At 39.5% G+C, this 22,753-nt stretch overlaps 1 protein-coding gene across 5 annotated transcripts in view; it reads right to left on the reverse strand.

Annotated features, from left to right (window-relative positions):
- CARMIL1 (capping protein regulator and myosin 1 linker 1) overlaps window positions 1–22,753 on the reverse strand; it is a 313,940-nt gene that overhangs the window by 107,421 nt on the left and 183,766 nt on the right. For 4 of the 5 annotated variants that reach the window (XM_055407125.2, XM_055407124.2, XM_055407128.2 and 1 more), the window contains 4 exons: window positions 14,377–14,463; window positions 4,636–4,739; window positions 2,194–2,271; window positions 1,980–2,056 (listed from right to left, as the gene is read on the reverse strand). In XM_055407125.2, the coding sequence (XP_055263100.2) occupies window positions 1,980–2,056; window positions 2,194–2,271; window positions 4,636–4,739; window positions 14,377–14,463 (346 nt within the window). The remainder of the gene's footprint in view (window positions 1–1,979; window positions 2,057–2,193; window positions 2,272–4,635; window positions 4,740–14,376; window positions 14,464–22,753) is intronic. The other variant, XM_088831520.1, reaches the window with a different exon arrangement.

Raw genomic sequence — 22,753 nt, forward strand, 5'->3', positions numbered from 1 at the left:
TTTTTTAATTCTAAGCAGCAAGAATCTCTAAGAGGATGAAAAATAAATTCAAGAAGAAAGAGAATTCTGGTAGAATATATACCAGACTTTTCAAACAACTCTGGTTTCAGGTATCAGAAGGATATAAGCTTGAATACTCAGGTTCATTTTCTGATGAGCAAATGTTAATTTTTTATTTGAACATAGTTTTCTTTCTGTTACATCGTATTGGTATCGACTGTTCTAATATTTCCAAATATTCACTGCCCCTTTCTGAAGGATGATGATCAGTCACCCCACAAATGGCAGGCTTAGCCCCTCTGGTGAATGGGATGTGAGCAGAAGTGATGTGTGCAATTTCCAGAGAGTTGGCTTACCAGCCAACGTGTGTGTTACCACCCTTCTTTCTCCTCTGCTACGTGACTCAATGTTCTAGAAAGAGGCTGCTCTGCCTCCCAGCATGAAGTTGATGTGGCCAGCCCATAATGGACATGCTGCAAGATCACGGTTGCGGAAAGCTATAGAGAGGGTAGTGGGTTGGGAGTAATCATTTGTTACTGGAACAACCTGACCTATCCTGACTGTTACACTTCTGAAATTATCCGTGAACCACAGTCTGAACAGACTGGCTAACAATCTACAACTCAGTGCAAATGCAGCAATTTTGATGTAATTTACTAAGGGCTTCCTATGATTACATCTAAGTAAGGGAGTGAGTATTAAACAGTGTAATCACATCCTCTCATTTGGAAGACAAGGCAATTTGTTAGCACAGTTTCGCTCTACAAGCTTAACAGCTCTACTGACAACCACTCATCACAGAATTCACAGTATTATGAACTCAAAAGAGCTGATTAGATGAAGATCGTTATAGTCCATAATATCATTTCTAGACCAATTCCTCAGTCTATCATAGCTCCACTAAAGCATGGTTTCATGAGCTCTCTTCAAACACATGGGTTGATGGGGCAGTCAACTTAACACCCTCTAAGGTCTTTGAAATACAGTATCTAAGAAAACTCTCAACTTCTCCCATTGTTTTATCTCCTACACTTTACACTTTCCAATCATATCTGGTTGAGATACTTGTGGCAAATTTTTGCTATCATAAAGATTTACATCACTGTTAAAGTAAGGGACCACGAGTACTTTAAAATATAGAATAACTTATTTATGAGGCATAATTGTAGAAGAAAGCATGTTTAATTCTGATTTTTTCCAATAAAGTAACTATTATCCCTTGGAATATATAAAGCTTTAAAAAGGTGAGCCAATAAAAGAGGAGACAATTAAAATAAAAGAGGATATAGGCAGTCCTCCATGTTATTAAAGAGCATATCATGACTTAGATATTATTTATGACTTGTGGTAACAAATGCTGAGTGCTGAATTGTATTACTATATTACTATATTAAATGATAGTAGAATACCAAATCTAAAATAACCCATGTACTTTTCATCATTCTTCTGCATTCTCCCATTCTAAGCCGCTTCTGCTGTGTGTGAATATCTGTTACTTCTAATCCACCACCTGGTTTTACAAACAATTCTACATCATGAAGGTAGAAGTGAGGCGCTGAGGCTGGCCCTCCACTTCCACAAATCAGAATATAAGAGCTCTGGGCTGACTATTCTCTTTGCCTCCCAGACACAGTTGAGACTTACTTCAAAGTGCATTATTGAGAAACACCCTCAGACATTTCTAAAAGGATTTTTACCGTATTGAGAGAGAATGCCTGTCCACATACAAGAAAGGGCACCTTATTATAGAGTTCATATAGGCAGGCTGGAGTTCTTGATAAGAACCTTGTCATGCAGGGAGAAAAGACATAACAAAAATGTGAGCTTGCAAGGTCTACTATTCATCAATAATGCTTTAGGACCGTCTCCTCTTTCACATACAACATGCACCCTTTATTACTGTTTTCATCTTACTACACCGTTCTCTGAGAGAAAGACACTCCTAAAAGAGGATGACAATAGCAGGAATGACTTCATACCGGTGAGAAAACACAGTTCTGGAGAGATTGAGCACAGCTAAATATTGAAGGCAGCCGCGAAGAAGAGCTCCACAGACCTGGGAAAGAAACAAGGCACTCTTATTTTCAGATATTTCTAAGACTAAGAGAATATCTTATTGGGGAGAAAGCCCATTGTTTCCCATCTAAATAGCTGTTCTGAGACCCCTTGAGCAATATAAAAAAAAAATATTACCATGTCCAGGGAACATTCAGTATTGGATAAATCCAGATGAGCAATGGCATTTGGCTGGGCCAAAAAACTGTACATTGACTTGAAATAAAAAATAAAAACCAAATATATTAGGATCCAGAAAACACATGCACACAGGCACATGCCCACACACAATGCAAGTTAACATTTTAAATAAAGTCACCCCAAAACCACCCAGGATCATTCTTCACTCTTCCCAAGGGGATTAGCAGAATTTTCTGTCATTCTGAGAGCAAAAATCCAAAGACTATTTTAAATTATGTTTAAGTTTTTTTAAAAAGGCCAAATGGAGTCTTGGCTACCAAACCCCCTTTTTGCTACATATGACTTAGTTTTTCTGATTAGCTCTATTTTTATTAAATTATTTTGGGACCGTGCTAATTAATTTTAACTGCAGAGAATGAAATACCACCTGAATGGCAGCCACCCTATCAAAATACTAATGACTTCTGAAAGTGTTCAAGGAGCCACTAATTTGAATTTGAAACAAAGGGTGGTAGTTTCAGAACATATATATTCTATCTTTGGATCAACAAAATAATTTTGTTATCCTTAGTTACCTCCAAAATCTAACAAGAAAGTGCCTGACAACACTATTAGTTGTTCTTTTTTTTGGGGGGAGGGGTTAAAATGTCATTTATAGCTAAGACACTTCAGTTTCTAGGGGGTCACAATACATAAGTGATCCCCTCATCCCCATAAAAGGCGATCAAAGCAATAAAATTAATAATTCTCTGTTATTCTCTAATGGCCTATGTGAGTAGCAACTGCCAACAGCCACCAATAGCTAACCAAATCCAAGCTCCTGCCACCAGGCAAATAGCTAAACTCTGGTTTGCTTCAGTGGATGCCCCGAGACACTTGAAAAAGCAAACAAGCTCACACTGAGACGTCCTAGTCCTTGGCAAAGATTCATGAGTGTAGCAACTTAGCTGTAGATGCTTGAGAAAATTCCTTTTTACTAAGGAATTCATAAGAGCGACAGGCTAGACTATAAGTATTTTAGAAAGATCAGACACAGAGAATGTACTGTATTATGAAAGTTCTGATTCAGAAAAATCATTTTTTTTTTCCTTGCTTAACAAAGATCCAATTCTCCTTGCGAGGCACTGTGATTTTACTCCTGGCCACCAGCTGGGGGAGCTCTACTCACCCTCAGGTGGTGACAAGACCCTACTTGGCCAACACCTCCAGCAGGCCCTGCTAGGCTGGGTTAAGTCCGTCAAAACACCAGCTGAATGGCTCTCAGAATCTCAGCATGTAGGGGCTAGAAGCCCACTGCCACTCAGGTCTCATCATTCCACTTGCCCTTCCCCAGAAGCCCAGCTGCGATAGGACTCCCAGCCAGCTACTTGTCTGTCTTAGGTGACTATGAATGCCCCTATGTTAGCAGCCTTCTTGTTTCATCTTCAGGCTCTACTTTTTCTCTCGATTCTGCTAGTGTGTCACTGTAATGTTTTGGTGGTTTCACATCAGACCCCTGGTTTCATGTTTGGAGGGAGCAGATTTACGAATCGTCAGGGAAAGGCACAACTCAGGTTGGACAACACACTGAAAAAGTCATGGCACATCAGGAAGCAAGTATTATGCAAATGAGTTCAAGTGTAAATAACTACAAAAAGGACTGTGGCAACATTCCCTGTCTTATAAGGAAAGTAAAACAGAAGAGAAATGGGAATACAGGCCACAGTATTTTTCACTCCCGTAAAGCAATGAGATGCAAATGAAGGTCCTTTGAAGAGGTCCAGGTACTATAGGTCCCCTTGAAGCATTTATTCTAAATTCTATCCTGGTGACCAGAGGGAAGGTGACCATTCACGCCATCTGACAATGAGATGATTCCCAATTCACTCCATCAACAAGATCTGCCAAACATTGATATTACTGATTCAGTGGCATGAAAAACCTTGTTATCACTGAAGGGAAACTTTTCCCTTCACACTCAAACTTTCAAGAGTAGCCCCAGTTTGACCCCTAACCCTTCCCTTCTTTACTGTATTCATGGAACAGGGGACTGAAGTTCATTCCAATATCCTTTTCCATCACAAACTATGTTTTTAAAAGCCACTGGTCTTCCTAACAATATTATTCAATGATAAGTTAATTCACTTTACACCTCTAATCTTTCTTATCAGGCAATTTTAACAGGTGCATTAATGCTTTGAAATGTAGAAAAAATTTCTTCAAACTAAGTATTTACAGAATGAATTTAAGGAAAAAAAAATCTACAAGATAGATTACATTTAATGAAGGCAGGTTCTGAACATTTCTCTAAAACACTTATAAGCTCATAACTAAATGATTTTAAGATGTCATGATAAAAGGAGATGTGGGAAAATACATTACAAAGCCCCGTTGAGAAATTATTCCAGGCTTATTAAGTACAGTTTCATGGAAGATGGCAGTAAGGGAAAGAAAACCTACCGAGAGGTCATCTCCGCGAAGGATGTTCCCTGAGAGGTCCAGATGGACAAGGGTGGTGGCGGTCAAAGGATTGGCACTCAGTGACTGAGAAAGGCTATTCACCCCTGCAACAATGACAAGACAAAGCTTAGTTTCCATTCCAGGAACAAAAATGAGTTCTGTGATTTTCTTTAAAGGGTCCAACAGCCCTATCAACATGCAGGACTGAGGTTAACCATAAGCACCATTCCCAAAAGGCGGCTCAAGGATGGTCTTCTGACATCTTCTCAAGAAGAACAGGTTGGTCAGTCACAGAAAACCAACCCCCTGAGAAGCAGAATGAAATGGAATCAGCTTCATTCTGCTCTACTTCTAATGGTGTGGAGGGTGAAGATTTTACTTTGAAGTCTTAGAATGATGCAAACAATCTAATTGATCACTTTTATCTCTTTCTCAATCCTGCCAGGTGATTCTTGCCTTAATGTAAAGTATTAAAAGGGTGCAGATTCAGAGTCAGATACTTTAGACTACTGAAAGTACGTGGAAGTTAATACAGGAATGTACTGATCTGCCTAATGGATTATATTCAAGACAAAATTTAGATTGAAACAGACTTTACAAAGAGAAAATGCTCTGTTCACAATGGAACAAGCAATCAAAAGGATAAACTGATAATCATCACTCTACACACTATTTATAAACAATAACATAAATGATTCAAGTTTAACATAAATGGTTCAAGCTAATATCACCTCAAAAAAAAAAATAAAAGAATAAATATATGGGGAGGCAAGATTGCTCTGCAAAGAGAGAAGTATGGTCTACTCTCTCTGGGTAATAGGAACTGAAACAGGTCTGTTAGCACCTTGGGGTAGGTAGGTTTTATTCAGGACACTTCAAAATGTGAGCCCAGAATGGACTGGTCCCTCCCTGAGATTTCAAGAGGTCAATACACACGATTACCACTGATGATGATTCTTCAGACAATAGGCATGTGGGATATTACAATGCTTTTTCTGTTTCTACTAAAAGCCCATTGTTATAAACCATATATTTTGGAAATAAAACTATTTATAAATTGGGTATACTATTACAAATCATTTTTTCTTTTTCACTAAAATTCTTCTTGAAAATCCACCTAAAACAGGGGATGGGGTTTTTAATCCACACATGGATAATTTCTTCATCAGATAAGGGGCAAGGGACAGGCCAAAACTGGTCATGACTGCAGAATCCCAAGAGGCACTTCAAGAAAAAAAAGAAAAAAGCTGAGCATTACAAGTACGGCCCCACATGAGAGCAGTTCTCTGCTCCAACTTTAGAATGTGTAGCACAGATGAAGAGGGTATTATCTTATCCTTCAGCTTTGGAGAGGTACAAAGAACCAACTCCAGTGTGTGTCTGATAAGGGCTACTGAGCCATTTCTTGATGGTGAGTGTGCATCTGGGTTTGCATAGAGAAGACTTCAAGGCGCAGAGGGGAAAATATTTTACTTAAGTACATGGAAGAATTTCTTGGCCCATCAACTCAGCATTTATTAAGTGCTCATAACATGTTTATAAAATGCTGGGGATTGGGAAGTATGTGTAAATAAGACCCATTCTTTGCCCTCAGAAAACACAAAGACCAACAAGAAAAAAGCTAAATAAATTCCAGGATGAAAAGCCAGTTCTACGCAAGGATTTATTCAATGCAACAAATCTTTATTTAAAGGCTACTGTATAACAGGCATGGGCTTTTGAGACCCAGAGAATAGTATTTCACCCTCTCAAAGGCCATCCAGTGGGAAACAAAGACAGTTGAATAATCACAATTTAGTGAGGTCAATAATATCAAGGCTGTATATTGTCACCCTGCTTATTTTAACTTATATGCAGAGTACATCATGTGAAATGCCAGGCTGGATGAAGCACAAGCTGGAATCAAGACTGCCGGGAGAAACAACAATAAATTCAGATATGCAGATGGCACCACCCTTACAGCAGGAAGCAAAGAGGAACCAAAGAGCCTCTTGATGAAAGTGAAAGAGGAGAGTGAAACAGCTGGCTTAAAACTTAGCATTTAAAAAACGAACATCATGGCATCCGGTCCCATCACTTCATGGCAAATAGATGGGGAAACAGTGGAAACAGTGACAGACTTTATTTTCTTGGGCTCCAAAATCACTGCAGATGGTGACTGCAGCCATGAAATTAAAAGATGCTTCCTCCTTGGAGAAAAAAAAAAACTTTGACCAACCTAGACAGCATATTAAAAAGCAGAGACTTTACTTTGCCAACAAAGGTCTGTCTAGTCAAAGCTATGTTTTTTCTGGTAGTCATGTATGGATTTGAGAGTTGGACCCTAAAAAAGTTGAGCACCGAAGAAATGATGCTTTTGAACTATGGTGTTGGAGAAGACTCTTGAGAGTCCCTGGGACTGCAAGGAGATCAAACTAGTCAATCCTAAAGGAAATCAGTCCTGAATATTCATTGGAAGGACTAATGCTAAAGCTGAAGCTCCAATATTTTGGCCACCTGATGCAAAGAACTGACTCATTGGAAAAGACCCTAATGCTGGGAAAGAGTGAAGGCAAGAGAAGGGGACAACAGAGGATGAGATGGTTGGAGGGCATCACCAACTCGATGGACATAAGTTTGAGCAAACTCTGGGAGTTGGTAATGGATAGGGAAGCCTGGTGTGCTGCAGTCCATGGGGTCGCAAAGAGTCAGACATGACTGAGCAACTGAACTGAATACTATCAAAAAAGTAAGAGCCAAGGGCTTGGCAGTGAAGGAGGTGGAGATTTGATAATGTTAGACAAAAGGAACTCGCAATAGCCTCTAGAAAAGGTTGATTTCTGGAGGTAACTTCTATGATTGTTCAAATGACCAACTTCCTTAAATTTGTCTGCTACTGGTAGTATCAATGTATTTTGTAATGGCATAATTGAGTCTAAAACATTTGGAAAACATCAGACTTTCATCAAGAAATTCATTTTTAAAATTATGTCCTTAGTGAGGTATAACAAAACTCAATAAATAAATTCTGAAATTAGAAGGTGAAATTAGTCTTGACAGCAAACACTCCTTGACAAATATGGGTGTTTGGCAGTCGGCCAATGTCTGATTAGAATTGGGAGAGAATTGTGTTATCAGCTCAGCTTCAAGCTACTGAGACAGAATGAAGGATTTCCTCCCTACCTCTTGAGCCCATCCCACGTGAGGTCTGGGTTAATACGCACAGTAATGGCAGGAAATTGCAAAAATATAGGATGGAAAGAATCAGGGCTCTTCCAACCCAAACTACACAGCGATTTTCACGCTATTCTCGATTCTGGCTATCTAGTGCTTTTGACCCTTCTTCATATTTATTATTGGAGTGTCTACAGCTGGAAAAAGGTGGTACCAGATGGCCCTGCACTGACATAATCTGGCAACCAGCAGGACATTTACTAGAAATCCAGAAAACTATCACTTAGCTCACATCTGAGGAAGATAGGATATTTGGACACAGTGTGGATGTCATGGGGAGATTAAAAAAAAAAAATCTGCCATGAATTATAGAGCCATGAATATAAATGTTTTCACAGAAATAAAATATGTTAGTCAAATTCAGCAAAAGTTTAAAAGTACAATTTAATCTGAGTTATTTTAAATCCACAGACCTTTCAGATCCTTTGTGACAATCTGCAAGAATACTGAAAACCTTTAAGAAATCAATTTTCAAAAAGGCAACATTTTAAGATATACATCCTAGGAAGGATGACTTAAAATTCTCTGGGTCGCATGTTATAAAACAATATTAATTCTCAAACATATTTTATTGCAGAAAAGAGACAAAAATGTGGCTCTTCATTTGTAAAGGGTGAAGGGCACGTGGGGCTGTCTTGATTCAGAGGAAGCTGAAGAACCTGCCCACTCCCATCACCGGAAAGGACGGGGCATCAACCCAAGCTTGCCCTCAGAAGGATCAAAGACTGTTACATTCATCTGTCTTATATTAATAATAATGAACAAATATGTTAAATATCAAGTTAAAAAAAAAAAAACTCTACCTTAAAAAAGAGTTAGACTTATGAAGCACATGATAAATGATTTTACAAGAAAAAACTTTACACTTTATTTATTTTTTTATTGGTGCACTTTAAATAGAAGAGTAACAAAGGAGGGGGACCTAGCAATTTCCTCCAAAAGAAATATAAGTGACTAAGGAACAAGGGGAAAAAGCCAACTAAGCAATAACTGAAGAAACTAAAATTAAAATATCAGAACACTTTTGTTCATATGCTTGACAAACAATAAAAAAGAGAATAATACCCACTGATGGTGAGAGTATAAAGAGGACTGTACAAAATACTTGGAGGACAAACTTGACAATACGTATCAGAAACAGCTTTTTAAAAATTGTACAAACTCTGATCTCACAATTCTACTTATAAGAATTTTATCCTAAAGAAGAAATTAACTCATGACTGGTGATTTGATATAGATGTCGTATTAGGGTGTTTTGCACTATTGAAGAATTTAAAATGGTCTAAATGTGCAATATTAGATTATGTACATAAGTGGGGACATTTTGCATACACGGGGCTATCACATACCATTGAAAGTGACCAAGTGTTTACTGACACAAATGATCACAATTTACTATGGGGGATAGGGGAAGACATTTATGAAACAGTAATCACAGTATAATCACATGTATACACATGTGTGTTTTTGTAGGTATTTATATAAAAAAAGCTACTTAGAGACACAAAACAGTGCAGAAGACCGAGTACCAAAGTGTCAACAGTGATAATCTCCTAATGACTTGGTACTAGTATTTCAAGTCGTTTTTTCTTTCTTAGTTATACTTTTCAGAATCTTCTAAGTCTTTACCATAAATATGTAATGCACTGATAATCATCAGGAAAAGGGTTTTTATAAAACTGATTTGCTGATGTAGAACAGTGATGACAGAAAGGGACTACACCTTAGCTTTCAGATCTGTATATGGCTTTAGGCATCAGGACAGAAAACACTGGCTCCTGGTGAATTGCTTCCTTTGGAAAGTTACTTTTGTCCCTTTATCTTAAACATGTGGATACAAGGACGGCATGAACAGAACTAACCCCAGTTTCAAATCACGCAGTGTGACTGCACGGCCAGAACAGAGGAGGAATGGATGGGCAGAAAACCATCCGGGACCACTCTGCTTACTCACTCACGCATGACACAATCAGTGAGAACTCGCAGTGCCAGGGACACGGCAATGGAGGACACACCACCCTTGCCAGCTAGAACCTTCCAGGCTAGGACACAACCAAACTACAGTAGGAAATGCGCCAAGGTTGAGGGATTTACAAAGTGCTATGGAATGCAGAGAAGGGGGCATCTAGTTCTGCAGGGGGTGATGACAGGAGGCTGTCTGAAAAGGACTTCAGAGAAAAGGAGATAGAAGCTGAATCTTCCAGGAGGAGCACTAATTCACCAGATTTGTGGGTGGGGACACTGAGGTTGTCCTGGGCAAAACAGGAACATATAAAAACCCATGATGGAAAAACACTATATGATAGAAGGGAGGAAGGAAAGAGAAGGGAGGGAAGGAGGAAGATGATGGTGGCAGGGACAACATGGTGCTCTGTGCCAAAAAGGACACTATGCATATTAACCCATTTAATCCCACCACCTCTGACGAAGTAGAGACCCAAATTTCCATATTATAAATCAGGTTCCTAAGGAACCAAGGGACTGAGATGTGTTAATACATCTGTAGTAAGTAAAAATGTTAGGACTCAAGCCTAGACAATCTGCTGGAGAACTGGCAATCACTATACATACTGTCCTCAAAAGACAGTCATAAGTTAAGGAGTGGCAAATTACTCAAGAAACTTTCATTTAACACCCACACTGGCTGGGAAGCACCACTCTGTCAGGTGTTGTTGGAGAGATGGAGACAAGAAACACACACGTGTGGCAAAGAGAGCCCCCTTCTCATAGGGAAAACACAAAGTTCATACAATGATGTTAGATATGATCTAGAAGTGACACAAAGGAAAGAGTAAGTGATTCTGTTGAAGCCTCAGGAATAGGGAAGACATGCCAGAAGAGATGATCACATATGAGGGTTTTATAAAATATACTGAAGCTCTCTAAAAATATTTGGAGATATGTGACATAAGAGAAAATATGTATTGGTTTCTGCCCCCCTTGCCGGTTCCTGGCACAGAGCTCCTCAAACCCTTGTAATTTCCTGGGCGATAAGAACACTAGAAACATCCCTTGTTCTGATATTTGGCTCCTGAAACTCCTATAAATTCTTAAGTGATAAGAGCAGTAGGAGCATCTTTTGTTCTAATGCAGCAACTCTGGGTGGGCTCCTGGATAAGGACTGGTCATCAGAAAGACCAAGCCACAATGAGAAGCTTGGAATTGCATCCCCACTCCCACCCACCAATACTTCTGCAGAAAGGGGAGAGGGCCTGGAAATGCAGTTAGTAATTGATCATGCCTGCGTGATAAGGCCTCCATAAACATACCATGGGTTCTAGAGAGCTTCTGAGAGCTCCCCGGTTGATGAACACATCCACACATGGAGGGTGACATGCCCCAAATCCACAGGAACAGAAGCTCTTGGGCTTGGTACCCTGCCAGTCCTCACCCTGTGGATCTCTTCTTCTGGCCGTTCCTCATCTGGATCCTTTACCATATCCCTTAATAAACTAGTAAGTGTAATAAGCGTTTCCCTGAGTTCTGTGAACCACTCTAGCAAATTAATCAAATTCAAGGAGAGAGACTTCAGAACCTCTGATAACCTGGGCTTGACACTAGGCACGTAAAGGGCATGGCGGAAGAGGAGGGTGTTGGGGGCAAAACAGTCTTGTGGGACTGAGCCCTTAACTTGTGGGATCTGACGTCATCTCCAGGTAGACACTGCACTAAATTATAGGATACCCGGCTGGTGTTGCAGAGAACTGCCTGGTGTAGCGGGGGGAAACGTCCACATATCTGGTGACCAGAAATATCAGAAGTGACATGGTTTGTGTGAGTAGTAAAGGAGACACACAGAGAAACACAGAAGGAAGAATGGAGATTTTCCCAATACAAGATGGAAGAAAAACGTTTCAAGCATGTACAAAGGTGTGATGTATGCAGGAAGATTTCAATTATTATTAGTAGTAGTACAAAGGTGATGACATAGCAAAATAAGAACGGAACAGAAAAAAATGGGAGGATGGTGAGTGGAGTCAGGAAAGAACCTGGGGAAAGAACGGCAACTTCCAAGACAGGAAATAGAGCAGGTACAGCAAGAGTGATGACCGTTACTGCAGTGAGGCCCGACCACTTTCTGTACGACATACGGTCCATCTGACGGGTTTACGTGTACATGGGGGCAGGCGGAGTGTGATCACAAAGAAGTCTTTCTAAGGATGAACCAAGAAAAACAGAACCAGTACTAATCATTTGGTAAGATACAGAATCAATGCAAAGAAACAGAAGAAAACAATAGAATGGGAGAGACTAGAGATCTCTTCAAGAAAATTAGAGATATCAAGGGAACATTTCATGCAAAGATGGGCACAATAAAGGACAGAAATGGTATGGACCTAACAGAAGCAGAGGATGTTAAGAAGAGGTGGCAAGAATACACAGAAGAACTGTACAAAAAAGATCTTCATGACCCAGGTAATAACGATGCTGTGACCACTCACCCAGAGCCAAACATCCTGGGAAGTGAAGTCAAGTGGACATTAGGAAGCATCACTATGAACAAAGCTAGTGGAGGTGATGGAATTCCAGTTGAGCTATTTCAAATCCTAAAAGATGATGCTATGAAAGTGCTGCACTCAATATGCCAGCAAATTTGGAAAACTCAGCAGTGGCCACAGGACTGGAAAAGATCAATTTTCATTCCAATCCCAAAGAACGGCAATGCCAAAGAATGCTCAAACTACCGCACAATTGCACTCATCTCACACGTTAGTAAAGTCATGCTCAAAATTCTCCAAGCCAGGCTTCAACAGAACATGAACTGTGTGCTTCCAGATGTTCAAGCTAGATTTAGCAAAGGCAGAGGAACCAGAGATCAAATTGCCAACATCCGTTGGAGCATAGAAAAAGCAAGAGAACTCCAGAAAAACTTCTGCTTTATTGATTACGCAAAGGCCTTTGACTGTGTAGATCACAACAAACTGTGGGAAATTCTTCAAGAGATGGAAACACCAGACTACCTTACCTGCCTCCGGAGAAATCTGTATGCAGATCAAGAAGCAACAGTTAGAACCAGACATGGAACAACAGACTGGTTCCAAATCAAGAAAGGAGTATATCAAGGCTGTATATTGTCACCCTGCTTATTTAACTTATATGCAGAGTACATCATGAGGAATGCTGGGCTGGATGAAGCACAAGCTGGAATCAAGATTGCTAGGAGAAATATCAATAACCTCAGATATGCAGATGACACCATCCTTACGGCAGAAAGCAAAAAGGAACTAAAAAGCCTCTTGATGAAAGTGAAAGATGAGAGTGAAAAAGTTGGCTTAAAACTCAACGTTCAAAAAACAATTATCATGGCATCCAGTCCCATCACTTCATGGCAAATAGATGGGGAAACAATGGAAACAGTGACAGACTTTTTTTTCTTGGGCTCCAAAATCACTGCAGATGGTGGCTGCAGCCATTGAAATTAAAAGACGCTTGCTCCTTGAAAGAAAAGCTATGACCAACCTAGGCAGCATATTAAAAAGCAGAGACATTACTTTGCCAACAAAGATCCATCTAGTCAAAGCTATGGTTTTTCCAGTAGTCATTAGCACTGAAGAACTGATGCTTTTGCACTGTGGTGCTGGAGAAGACTCTTGATAGTCCCTTGGACTGCAAGGAGATCAAACCAGTCCATCCTAAAGTAAATCAGTCCTGAATATTCATTGGAAGGACTGATGCTGAAGCTCCAATACTTTGGCCACCTGATGCAAAGAACTGACTCACTGGAAAAGACCCTGATTCTGGGAAAGATTGAAGGCGGGAGGAGAAGGGGACGACAGAGGATGAGATAGTTGGAGGGTATCACCGACTCGATGGACATGAGTTTGAGCAACCTCTGGGACTTGGTGATGGACAGGGAAGCCTGGTGTGCTGCAGTCCATGGGGTAGCAAAAAGTCGGACACAACTGAGCAACTGAATTGAACTGAATATACAGAAATATCAAGCCACTATCTTATGCTCTTGGAACTAACAGTGTTGTAAGTCAACTATACTTTATTAAAAAAAAAAATTGCTAAATCAAAAACAAAACAACAAGAACACAACACAACCGGATGCCTTTAGGAACAGGAGACAGAACCTTGACTCGAAGTTTAAAACGTTGACGACTGCATGTGGACATTCAGATTATTCTCCACGATGAAAGCATTTCACTTTAGAACGCCAGCATTTCAATCAGATAATTTCTTTACTTTAAAACTGCCAGAGTATTACAATACACATATAGTTGACCCCTGAACAACACGAGGATTAAACTGCGCTTGACTAATTGCCAGCTCTCTGTATCCACAGCTCCTCCGCTTCTGCAGATTGAACTAACTGTGGATCATGCAGTAGTGTAGCATTTACTATTGAAAAATAACCACGTGTAAGTGGATCCAGCAGTTCAAACCACACTGTTCAAGGATCAACTACGTTAATAAAGGCAGATACATAACTGAGTAATAATTCTAACCATAAGGAAGCATGGGGCAGTAAATACATTATCGATACAAAGTTAAGTGAATAAAGTTAAGTAAGACATACCGTACCTTTAGGTGACAATGAGGTTTTAGACAAATTTAAATATTTTAATCCCTTTGGGAGTTTGGCAAATTGAATACTTAGAGAGGACACACCTGAGAAAGAAAGGGAAGAGAGGGATCGTTAGAAGTTTTAAGTTGTCAGGATTGCATTTGTTTTACAACGCCTGAAAATTAAGTTTGATTCCAATTTAAGTGCCTGTTTTTCCTAATGTTAATTGTTTTCTAGTCATCTACTATCACTCCTCCTCTACTTTCTCTCCTAGCTAGGGTAAGAGAAAGGCATAATAATCATCAAAACTTTACCATTAGAGATGTTTTTCTTTGGACAAAGTGTTATCCTCTCTCCAGAGTGCTATTTCAAATGGGAATAGTCTCGGAAAGAGTGATGTAATTTCCCCTTTTCTTTTCAACCTGTGTCTTAATGAGTTGATCACTCGTCTGGGTGAGCGGATGCATACTATTTAATTATTGTCAAGAAAAACAATGTGGCATTATTCAGATAACAGCTTTACTTTAAGCAGATGAATTTCAGTATTTAATTGGCTTACAGCTAACAACCTTAGACAAAGCATCAGAGCATGTTTTAACCTACCTTCTTGAAGGTAGGTTTGGAAACATAAAATAACTCCCAAGGAATTTACAGTATTAAAAATCAAGTGGTCTCTAAATTTAATGATCAGAGTGTGAGACTGTGAAAACTCCCTCACTCACCTAAGGATTACAGTGAGTGTACACTCTTTTCTGGGAGGAAGTAAGTAACAGATAAACAATCAATGTATATCCTACAGGGCCTTCAACCAATCCCCTGCTTCACCTGAGTTATGACCTCCCCAGGAGCATGTTTTGAGAAACATCCTAAAACAGTATTTACTGTAAGGTCCCATAGACTGGTTCTCAGACCCCAGTTCTCTCCTCACCCATGGTAAGGAACTACTGTGCTAGCTGCTGCCTATCACATAACCCCAAATTAAATATAAATTTTATCACGTAATAAGTACTACTCTAGAAATAAACTAAACGTCATTCAGCTTGATCAAGTCTCTAGATGGGTGTTTCCCCAAGGATGGTAGGTGCTGGGAGACCCTGCCTGTCTCCCACGGAATTTCCCAAACAAGTCTGACAATCACTGGATTAAGTACTGTTAAAAAGGTTTTTTAATTAAAAGTATGTCTAGAGATTTGAATATGTTAAACCATAGTATTAACTGCAAAGATGGGAGAGGTCTGATATTTTATCAATACATTCTTGTAAAACGAATTGATTTAAATATTTTAAATTAAGTCATCAAAATTTGGGTATACAATTCAAGCCATGCTTAGATTGAAGTCTATAGTCCTAAATACACAAGTGAATAAAGAAGAGCTGTAAATTAATAATTTAAGTATCCACCGCACGATGTCTAAAAAGCAACAGTAAATCAATCCCCATTTCATCTCCATAAACAGAAGGAAAGAAATAACAAAGGGAAGACCTCAATTAAATAGAAAGCAGTCATAAAATAAATTTAACAAAGTATGTTCTTAAAAAATAAAAACTAATAAAAATAAATCCCAGCAAGACTTTAAAAGAGAGAGAAAGAGAAGGATCAAAGTATTAAAATCAGAAATGAAAACAGAACACCAGAAGAGATCCTACAGACACTGCAAATGGAACAGAAAGGTATAAGAACAAAAATCTACAGATCAAAAAATGTATCACTGTAGAAGAAATCCTTATGAAAAACACAACTTAGCAATACTTACTTAAGAAATAACATCCCCTATCTAAGAAAATAATTAATCTATTAGTAAAAACCTCTCCACAACAAAAAAGCAAAAGAAGCCAAATATAAAAGAGTATGCATTGTATAATTCTATAGTGGTGAAGTTCCAGAATAAATAAAGCTAATCTATCATAACAGAAGGCAGAATACACAGACAGGTTCGTGCATTTTCATAACGTCCTATTTCTTGACCTTCATAGTGGCTGCATGACAGCATTCCCTTTGGAAAAATTCACTAAGATCTAAACTTGGAATTTACAGACCTTTATGAATGTACATTATACTTCACTGAATACAAGTTACTTCAGAAAACTTAGGTACAGAAGATAATAGAGGAGGAAATCTAGATGACTGGGTGGCAATGACTTGTTAGATACTACACTAAAGGCACAGTCCATGAAAGGTATTATCAATTAGTTAGACTTCATTAAAATTTAAAATTTCTGTATATTTAGCAAGGGGGAAGGGGAAGATAAATTGAGAGATTGGGATTGACATATACACACTACCATATATTGGGCTGACCAAAAAGTCCCTTTGGGTTTTTCCATAACACCTTACAGAAAACTCTGAACAAACTTTTTGACCAACCCTGTATAGGAGAAATTAAGAAAGGACACCATCATGTGTAAAATGGATAACTAGCAGGAAGCTGCTACTTAACTCAGGGAGCCCAGCCTGGCATTCTGTGACAATCTAGAGGGGTGGAGTGGTGATGGAGGGAGACTTAAAAGGGAGGGGAAATGTATATAATTTTGACTGATTCACGCTGATACACGGCAGAGACAACCATAACATTGCAGAGCAATTATACTCCAATTTATAAAAATCACCCATGAAAAAAACATTAATAAGAACCTACTCTATAGTACATGGAACTCTACTCAACACATAAAACTGCAAATGCCAACAACCAAATGCATGGACACCCACCATTCTATTCAGTCCCTAATCAGAAACTTTCCTTTAAAAAGGAAGGTAGACAAAAAGGAATAAATAATACTACTTTTCTCTAGAAATAGAAGTATCACACCCTAAGTAATGAAAGCAATAAAAGGTGAAGCTCCTAAGTTAGAATAAAGGTGAGTAAAGTCATGTTTGATCATTAATTTTAAATGAAAAAAGCAGGATTCAAGGTAAAAGAGGACTAAAGGTTCAAACACAAGACTATCTGGTTAAACTATTTTTTTCTCTAATTCTAGACTAAGTTTTATTAGCTTCTTTCTCAACAAAATGTTTTCTTTCAGCTTCCTCGGCATCTACAAATCATAAATACATTGTTTCCTCTTTGAAGAAATACCCTTGCTAAGTGCTAATAGAATGAAAGGCATAAATGAGGTCAGTTACTGTTCAGTTTTTCAAAAATAAAAGAACTGAATTCATTTTCGATAAAAAGTTCTCCACTTTGGCAGACTTCAGAAATGGGGTCTTAGCAACAAGAATAAATTGAGAGCGGCTGGCAGCCAAAATCTCAGGAAAAACAAAAAAATTCACCTGCCTTATATTTCCTGAAGCTAGTTACTAAATAGTGCCATGGAAGAAGCTGATCATCGAGAAAACATTTCCCCCACAAAGAAAGGACAGAAGAGACTTTTTAACTTCTGGCAAAAACTATTCAATTCTGACCCCCAAATAAAGCCACACAGCCTTCAGAGCTATGAATTAAAACAAAATTTATCACCAAAAGCTTTCATCTGGAGACTTTACTGGATGAATAACCCTTCCTGTAATTTATTTTTGTTTTAGTTTGTGTCAAATTTAGAAGGTAAAAAGGTCTAATTTTTATTTCTCCTTTCAAAATGGAAACCATTATAGTTCCCTCTGCTTCAAAATATTTATGACTAATAAAAACTATAAAATGTTTAGAATTTTAATTTGGAATCAGAAGTTATTAACTCACAAAGACAGGAAATTAAATTTGAAATTGCTGTTTTACCCCATTAATCAAGCATGTACTTAAAACTCTGACAATAACATGCATGCATGCATGTATACTGAGTCGCTTCAGTCATGTCTGACTCTTTGCAACCCTGTAGACTGTAGCCCACCAGGCTCCTCTGTCCATGGGGATTCTCCACACAAGAATACTGGGGTGGGTTGCCATGCCCTCCTCCAGGGGATCTATCTTCCTGACCTAGGGATCAAACCTGCATCTCTTAGGTCTCCTGCATTGGCAGGCGGGTTCTTTACCACTAGTGCCACCCAATTACATGTAAAACTCTAAAACTTTGATATCCCAGAATTTGTGGGATTCACATGGTAGGAAAAAAATGGTTTAAGGTTGGTCCTTGTTGATTCAGTTCAGTCACTCAGTCGTGTCCGACTCTTTGCAACCTCATGAACTGCAGCACGCCAGGCCTCCCTATCCATCACCAACTCCCGGAGTTTACTCAAACCCATGTCCATTGAGTCAGTGATGCCATCCAACCATCTCATCCTCTGTTTTCCCCTTCTCCTTGACTGAAAGCATAATATTGGTAATTTAACAAAATTCTGCCCATGGAATTCTAGCAACATGATCAGGGAAACAAATGACTCTTTCTTGGCTGTTATACAAAGCATATAGATTTGAACACTGTAGATGTCAGAACACAGGTGAAAGTTAAAATCTTTAGATTTCTACTAATTTCAATGGATTCCCTGGAGAGTTCAGAAACACTAAGAAAACTAAATAAATAAAATATAAGAGACTTCCCTGAGCGTTCAGTGGTTAAGAATCCTCCTGCCAATATAGGGGGCACAGATTCCATTCCTGGTCCAGGAAGATCCCAAATATCATGGAGGAACTAAACCCATGCGCCACAACTGAGCCCACACACCTAGAACCTGTGCTCCAAAGCAAGAGAAGCCACCACAGTGCAAAGCCTGCACACCACAACAAAGGGAGCCCCTGCTCAACAACTAGAGAAAGCCTGCGTGCAGCAATGAAGACCCAGCACAGCCAAAAATAAACAAAATAAATAATAAAATATTTTTTAAGATAAAACATGATGGAGTATTTCCATTTCAAAGATAAAGTTGAGAGGAAGAGATTGAAGAACTAGGAATATAGGAACAAAAGACTAGTGGGAAAAAACAGTCGATACACTTCACTTTTGAATGCCCTAACATCTAAATCTATGCAGTTTTTATTTTTTTTTATGCAGTTTTTAAAATACCATTTTACACTGTGTAAACATAAAGATATCAATTAAATATGGCTAAATCATGACTCTAAAGAAAAGTGCTTTCTGTTGTGTAGCTGTCACACAAAAACCTGGCATCTTTAAATATCAAAGTGTTTAAGAAAATGTATCAACATGCTATGGAATAAGCCAATGTTTTCCAAATCTCATACACAAATATTTCCTTCTACTTCCATAGGAAATTGAGACAGCCAAATCAGAAAATCCAAAAGACAGTATAAGAGACTGACTGACTGATCACTCATGAAATTTTAGATAACAGTCTGAACAATCAGTACTAGGTATGACTCTGTAAGCTTTTCCAAATCATGTAAACACAGCTTCCTGATCCATAAAAGGAGAGCAACATTTGCACTATTTAACTTCACAAGGCTACTCTATGAGTCAAATGTGGCAGTAAAAGTTAACATGTATTGAGTGCACAGTATCTGACACAGTGCGTTGCTATTCCTATGGCTTTTATGTGTATTTTCATTTAATCTTTAAAACACCCTTGGTGGGAGGTGCTTTATTATTTTAGATAAATCTGAGGTATAGAGAAGTTAGGTAATTTGTCCAAGGAAACGCAAATGAAAAGTGGAGAAGCTCAGATTTGAACCCACGTATTCTGACGCTAAAACCCACTGATACACACTGAGATATGAAGGATCTACCCTGCCCTCAAATGTAAGCAGCATTTCTAGAATTCATTAAGCAGCATTTCTAGAATTCATTGGTCTTGTCTTATTCAGATCAAATCAGAGCCACCACCAGATGGTCAGCCAAAAAAAAATTGGGTGCGTCAGGTCAACATTTCCAAAAGAAAAACATTTTACGACAGGATTCTAAATCATCTTTAAACAAAATAATCCAATTTAGAATACAGTGAGGGGAGGGAATCAGGACAGACATTCCTGACCAGGCTAAGATCATAAAATCGAGGGTAACTGGGAACGGTAACCAGGGAGACTAGAACACAGAGCTTGTGACATTTAGGGAAGGAAAGTGTGTGAAACGAGTGGAGAGAGAAGAGCTCTGTTTCCCAAAACACTCTAATTCAAAAAGTCATCAGAGCCAAAGCATTAGTCAGGAGGCAATGACTGGAACACCCTGGTTCAGACACTAGGTCAGTCCAGAGGACTCAACACAGAGCTAGTTAATAAAGTGCACTAAGCATAGGGAGTTTCAAGCCTTTTCTACATGACCCGCACAGAAAGAGATTTGACATTGTGGTGCAGGAAGCTCATACCAAAATAAGCACATAGACATATAAGTGAAAACTAAAACCCCAGTTTTCCTGAACAAGGCACTCTGATATTTTCTATTGTGGTCTACTTCTTTTTATTAAAATGCTTACCAGGGCTTGACCTACAGCCTGAAAACACACAGAACTAGGAGGCCAAAAGCAAACTGGGGAACTGGCTGGCCCTGCAACTGGGATAAGAAGAGCTCGTGAATGTGTGTGGTCCATTCACTGCCTTGTGGGACTCCTGCAGAGCACGAGCAGGGCATCCAGCATTGGAAGCACCGCCAGTACACACGACCCCGCTCCTACACTAAATCATACTTCAACCTCCTCCACCACCAGCCCCTTAACAACCGAAGGCTGCTAGTCCTCTGCACATGAGCCTGACGGGGAGGCGGAGCTCTAAATATCAGGGCTTTGCTGCATCAACATTCATATCACAATGCAAGGAGCCAAGCTTCCGCTCTGAGAGTTTCCAAATAAGGCCCTGAGAGGATGATTCAGGTGCAAAAATCAAATTCTACTTGGTACTTAAATTCCTCAGCATTCTAGGCTGCCAAACTGCCTTGTGTTTCTTTGCGTTTCCTTGTAAATAATCTTCCCGGGCTTGGCCTCTTTTACAGACTAAACAATTCAACTGCACACTCCTCCCCCCATGTTTTTTTACTGTTTTTCAGTGAAAAGCTCAGAAACAAAAGTCATGACCATTTTCCCCTATTTCGAAGTCTCTATAAAAATTTTACACTCAGATGGATTTCTTGTGGACTTCCCATTCAGGAGCAGAAAAGCTACCAATCATCTTTAGGTATTTGGCCTGGATGAAAAAAAAAAAAAAAAAGCCTGTAAAGAATTTGTGTTCAGGAGGCTCACTCCAAAGAATGAAAAAAAGGTGGGGAATACAGGTGCTGGCAGTTTTCCAAGAGCTCCGGCCAAACATAGCAACGAAAGAATCTAGAAGGGGCAGAAACACAGAAAGCCTTAGCTTGAGAAAATATTTTCAAGAGTGTCAAGGCTTGAGTGTAAGTGAGCAGAAAACACCCTGGAGAGTCGGCATCTACGCGTGAAGCTCTGGAAAACATCCTTGGAATGATTCTTGGTTCTCTCACCTGGGAATGCAGGTAGGTGAAAGATGTACAAGGATCAGGTCACACAGGTAGGGAAGTGGAGGAAAAGGCAGAGACACGTCATCTCTCCACACCGGTTCTGACTCCGCACAAAAGAATCTTGATAAACTTCACCATGTTTTTCAATTCCAATTTAAAAGCCACAAAAAAAGGAATTTTATTATGAAATGAAATTCAATTTAAAGAAAATATTGATTGATTGCATATAAGGTCTTGGGCTAGGTGCGGTGTGTCTTAGGAGATCAAGAGAGAATGATGGACAAGGAGGAGGGATGAGAAGTAAGCCTGGCACAGACATCATATCTAATTCCAGTGCAACAGAATAAAGGAACTGCTGTCTCAGGAGTTCAAACCCAAGGTGAGGAGTCACCAGATAAGGCTGTCCAGGAGGGCTGTGCTCAGGGCATGCGAGGCACACCACAGCAAAGATGAAAAGCCCCAGACTCATTCTTCCCCTAAAAGCGTCTGCCTACAAAGCGGGAGACCCGGGTTCCACCCCTGGGTCGGGAAGATCCCCTGGAGAAAGAAATGGCAACCCACTCTAGCACTCTTGCCTGGAAAACCCCATGGATGGAGAGAGAAGCCTGGTAGGCTATAATCCATGGGATTGCAAAGACTCAGACACGATGGAGTGACTTCACTTTCAGCCCCCCAAGCCCAAATAATATGAGAGATCTTTGCGGTCTTGCTTCTTTCCCTAAATATATTTTTGGGGTTCACCCGTGTCACAGCAGGACCAGCACCTCGTTTTTTTGTGCTGTGGAGCAGGGTTCCACGGTATAGATACACCACATTCTGTTTATCCCCCCACCAGGGATAAGCATTTGGGTTTCCACTTTGGGGCAACCATGAACTTCTATTAACACTCATTCTCTAGTGTTTGAGCGGACATTCATTTCATCCCTCTTGGGGACCACCTAAGAGTGAAATTGCTGGGTCATAAAGTAAATTTGTGTTTGACTTTTGAAGCAACTGGCTAACCAGCACCCGAAGAGGCTGCCCCATTGTACACTCGTGCCAATAATGCATAAGTTCCCATTTTCCACATCCTTTCCAACATTTAATTTTGATGATAGCTAAACTACTG

This window comes from Moschus berezovskii, chromosome 23 (genome assembly GCF_049115385.1).
Source record: "Moschus berezovskii isolate FMDL1 chromosome 23, NW_MosBer_1.0, whole genome shotgun sequence".
NCBI classification, from domain to species: domain Eukaryota; kingdom Metazoa; phylum Chordata; class Mammalia; order Artiodactyla; family Moschidae; genus Moschus; species Moschus berezovskii.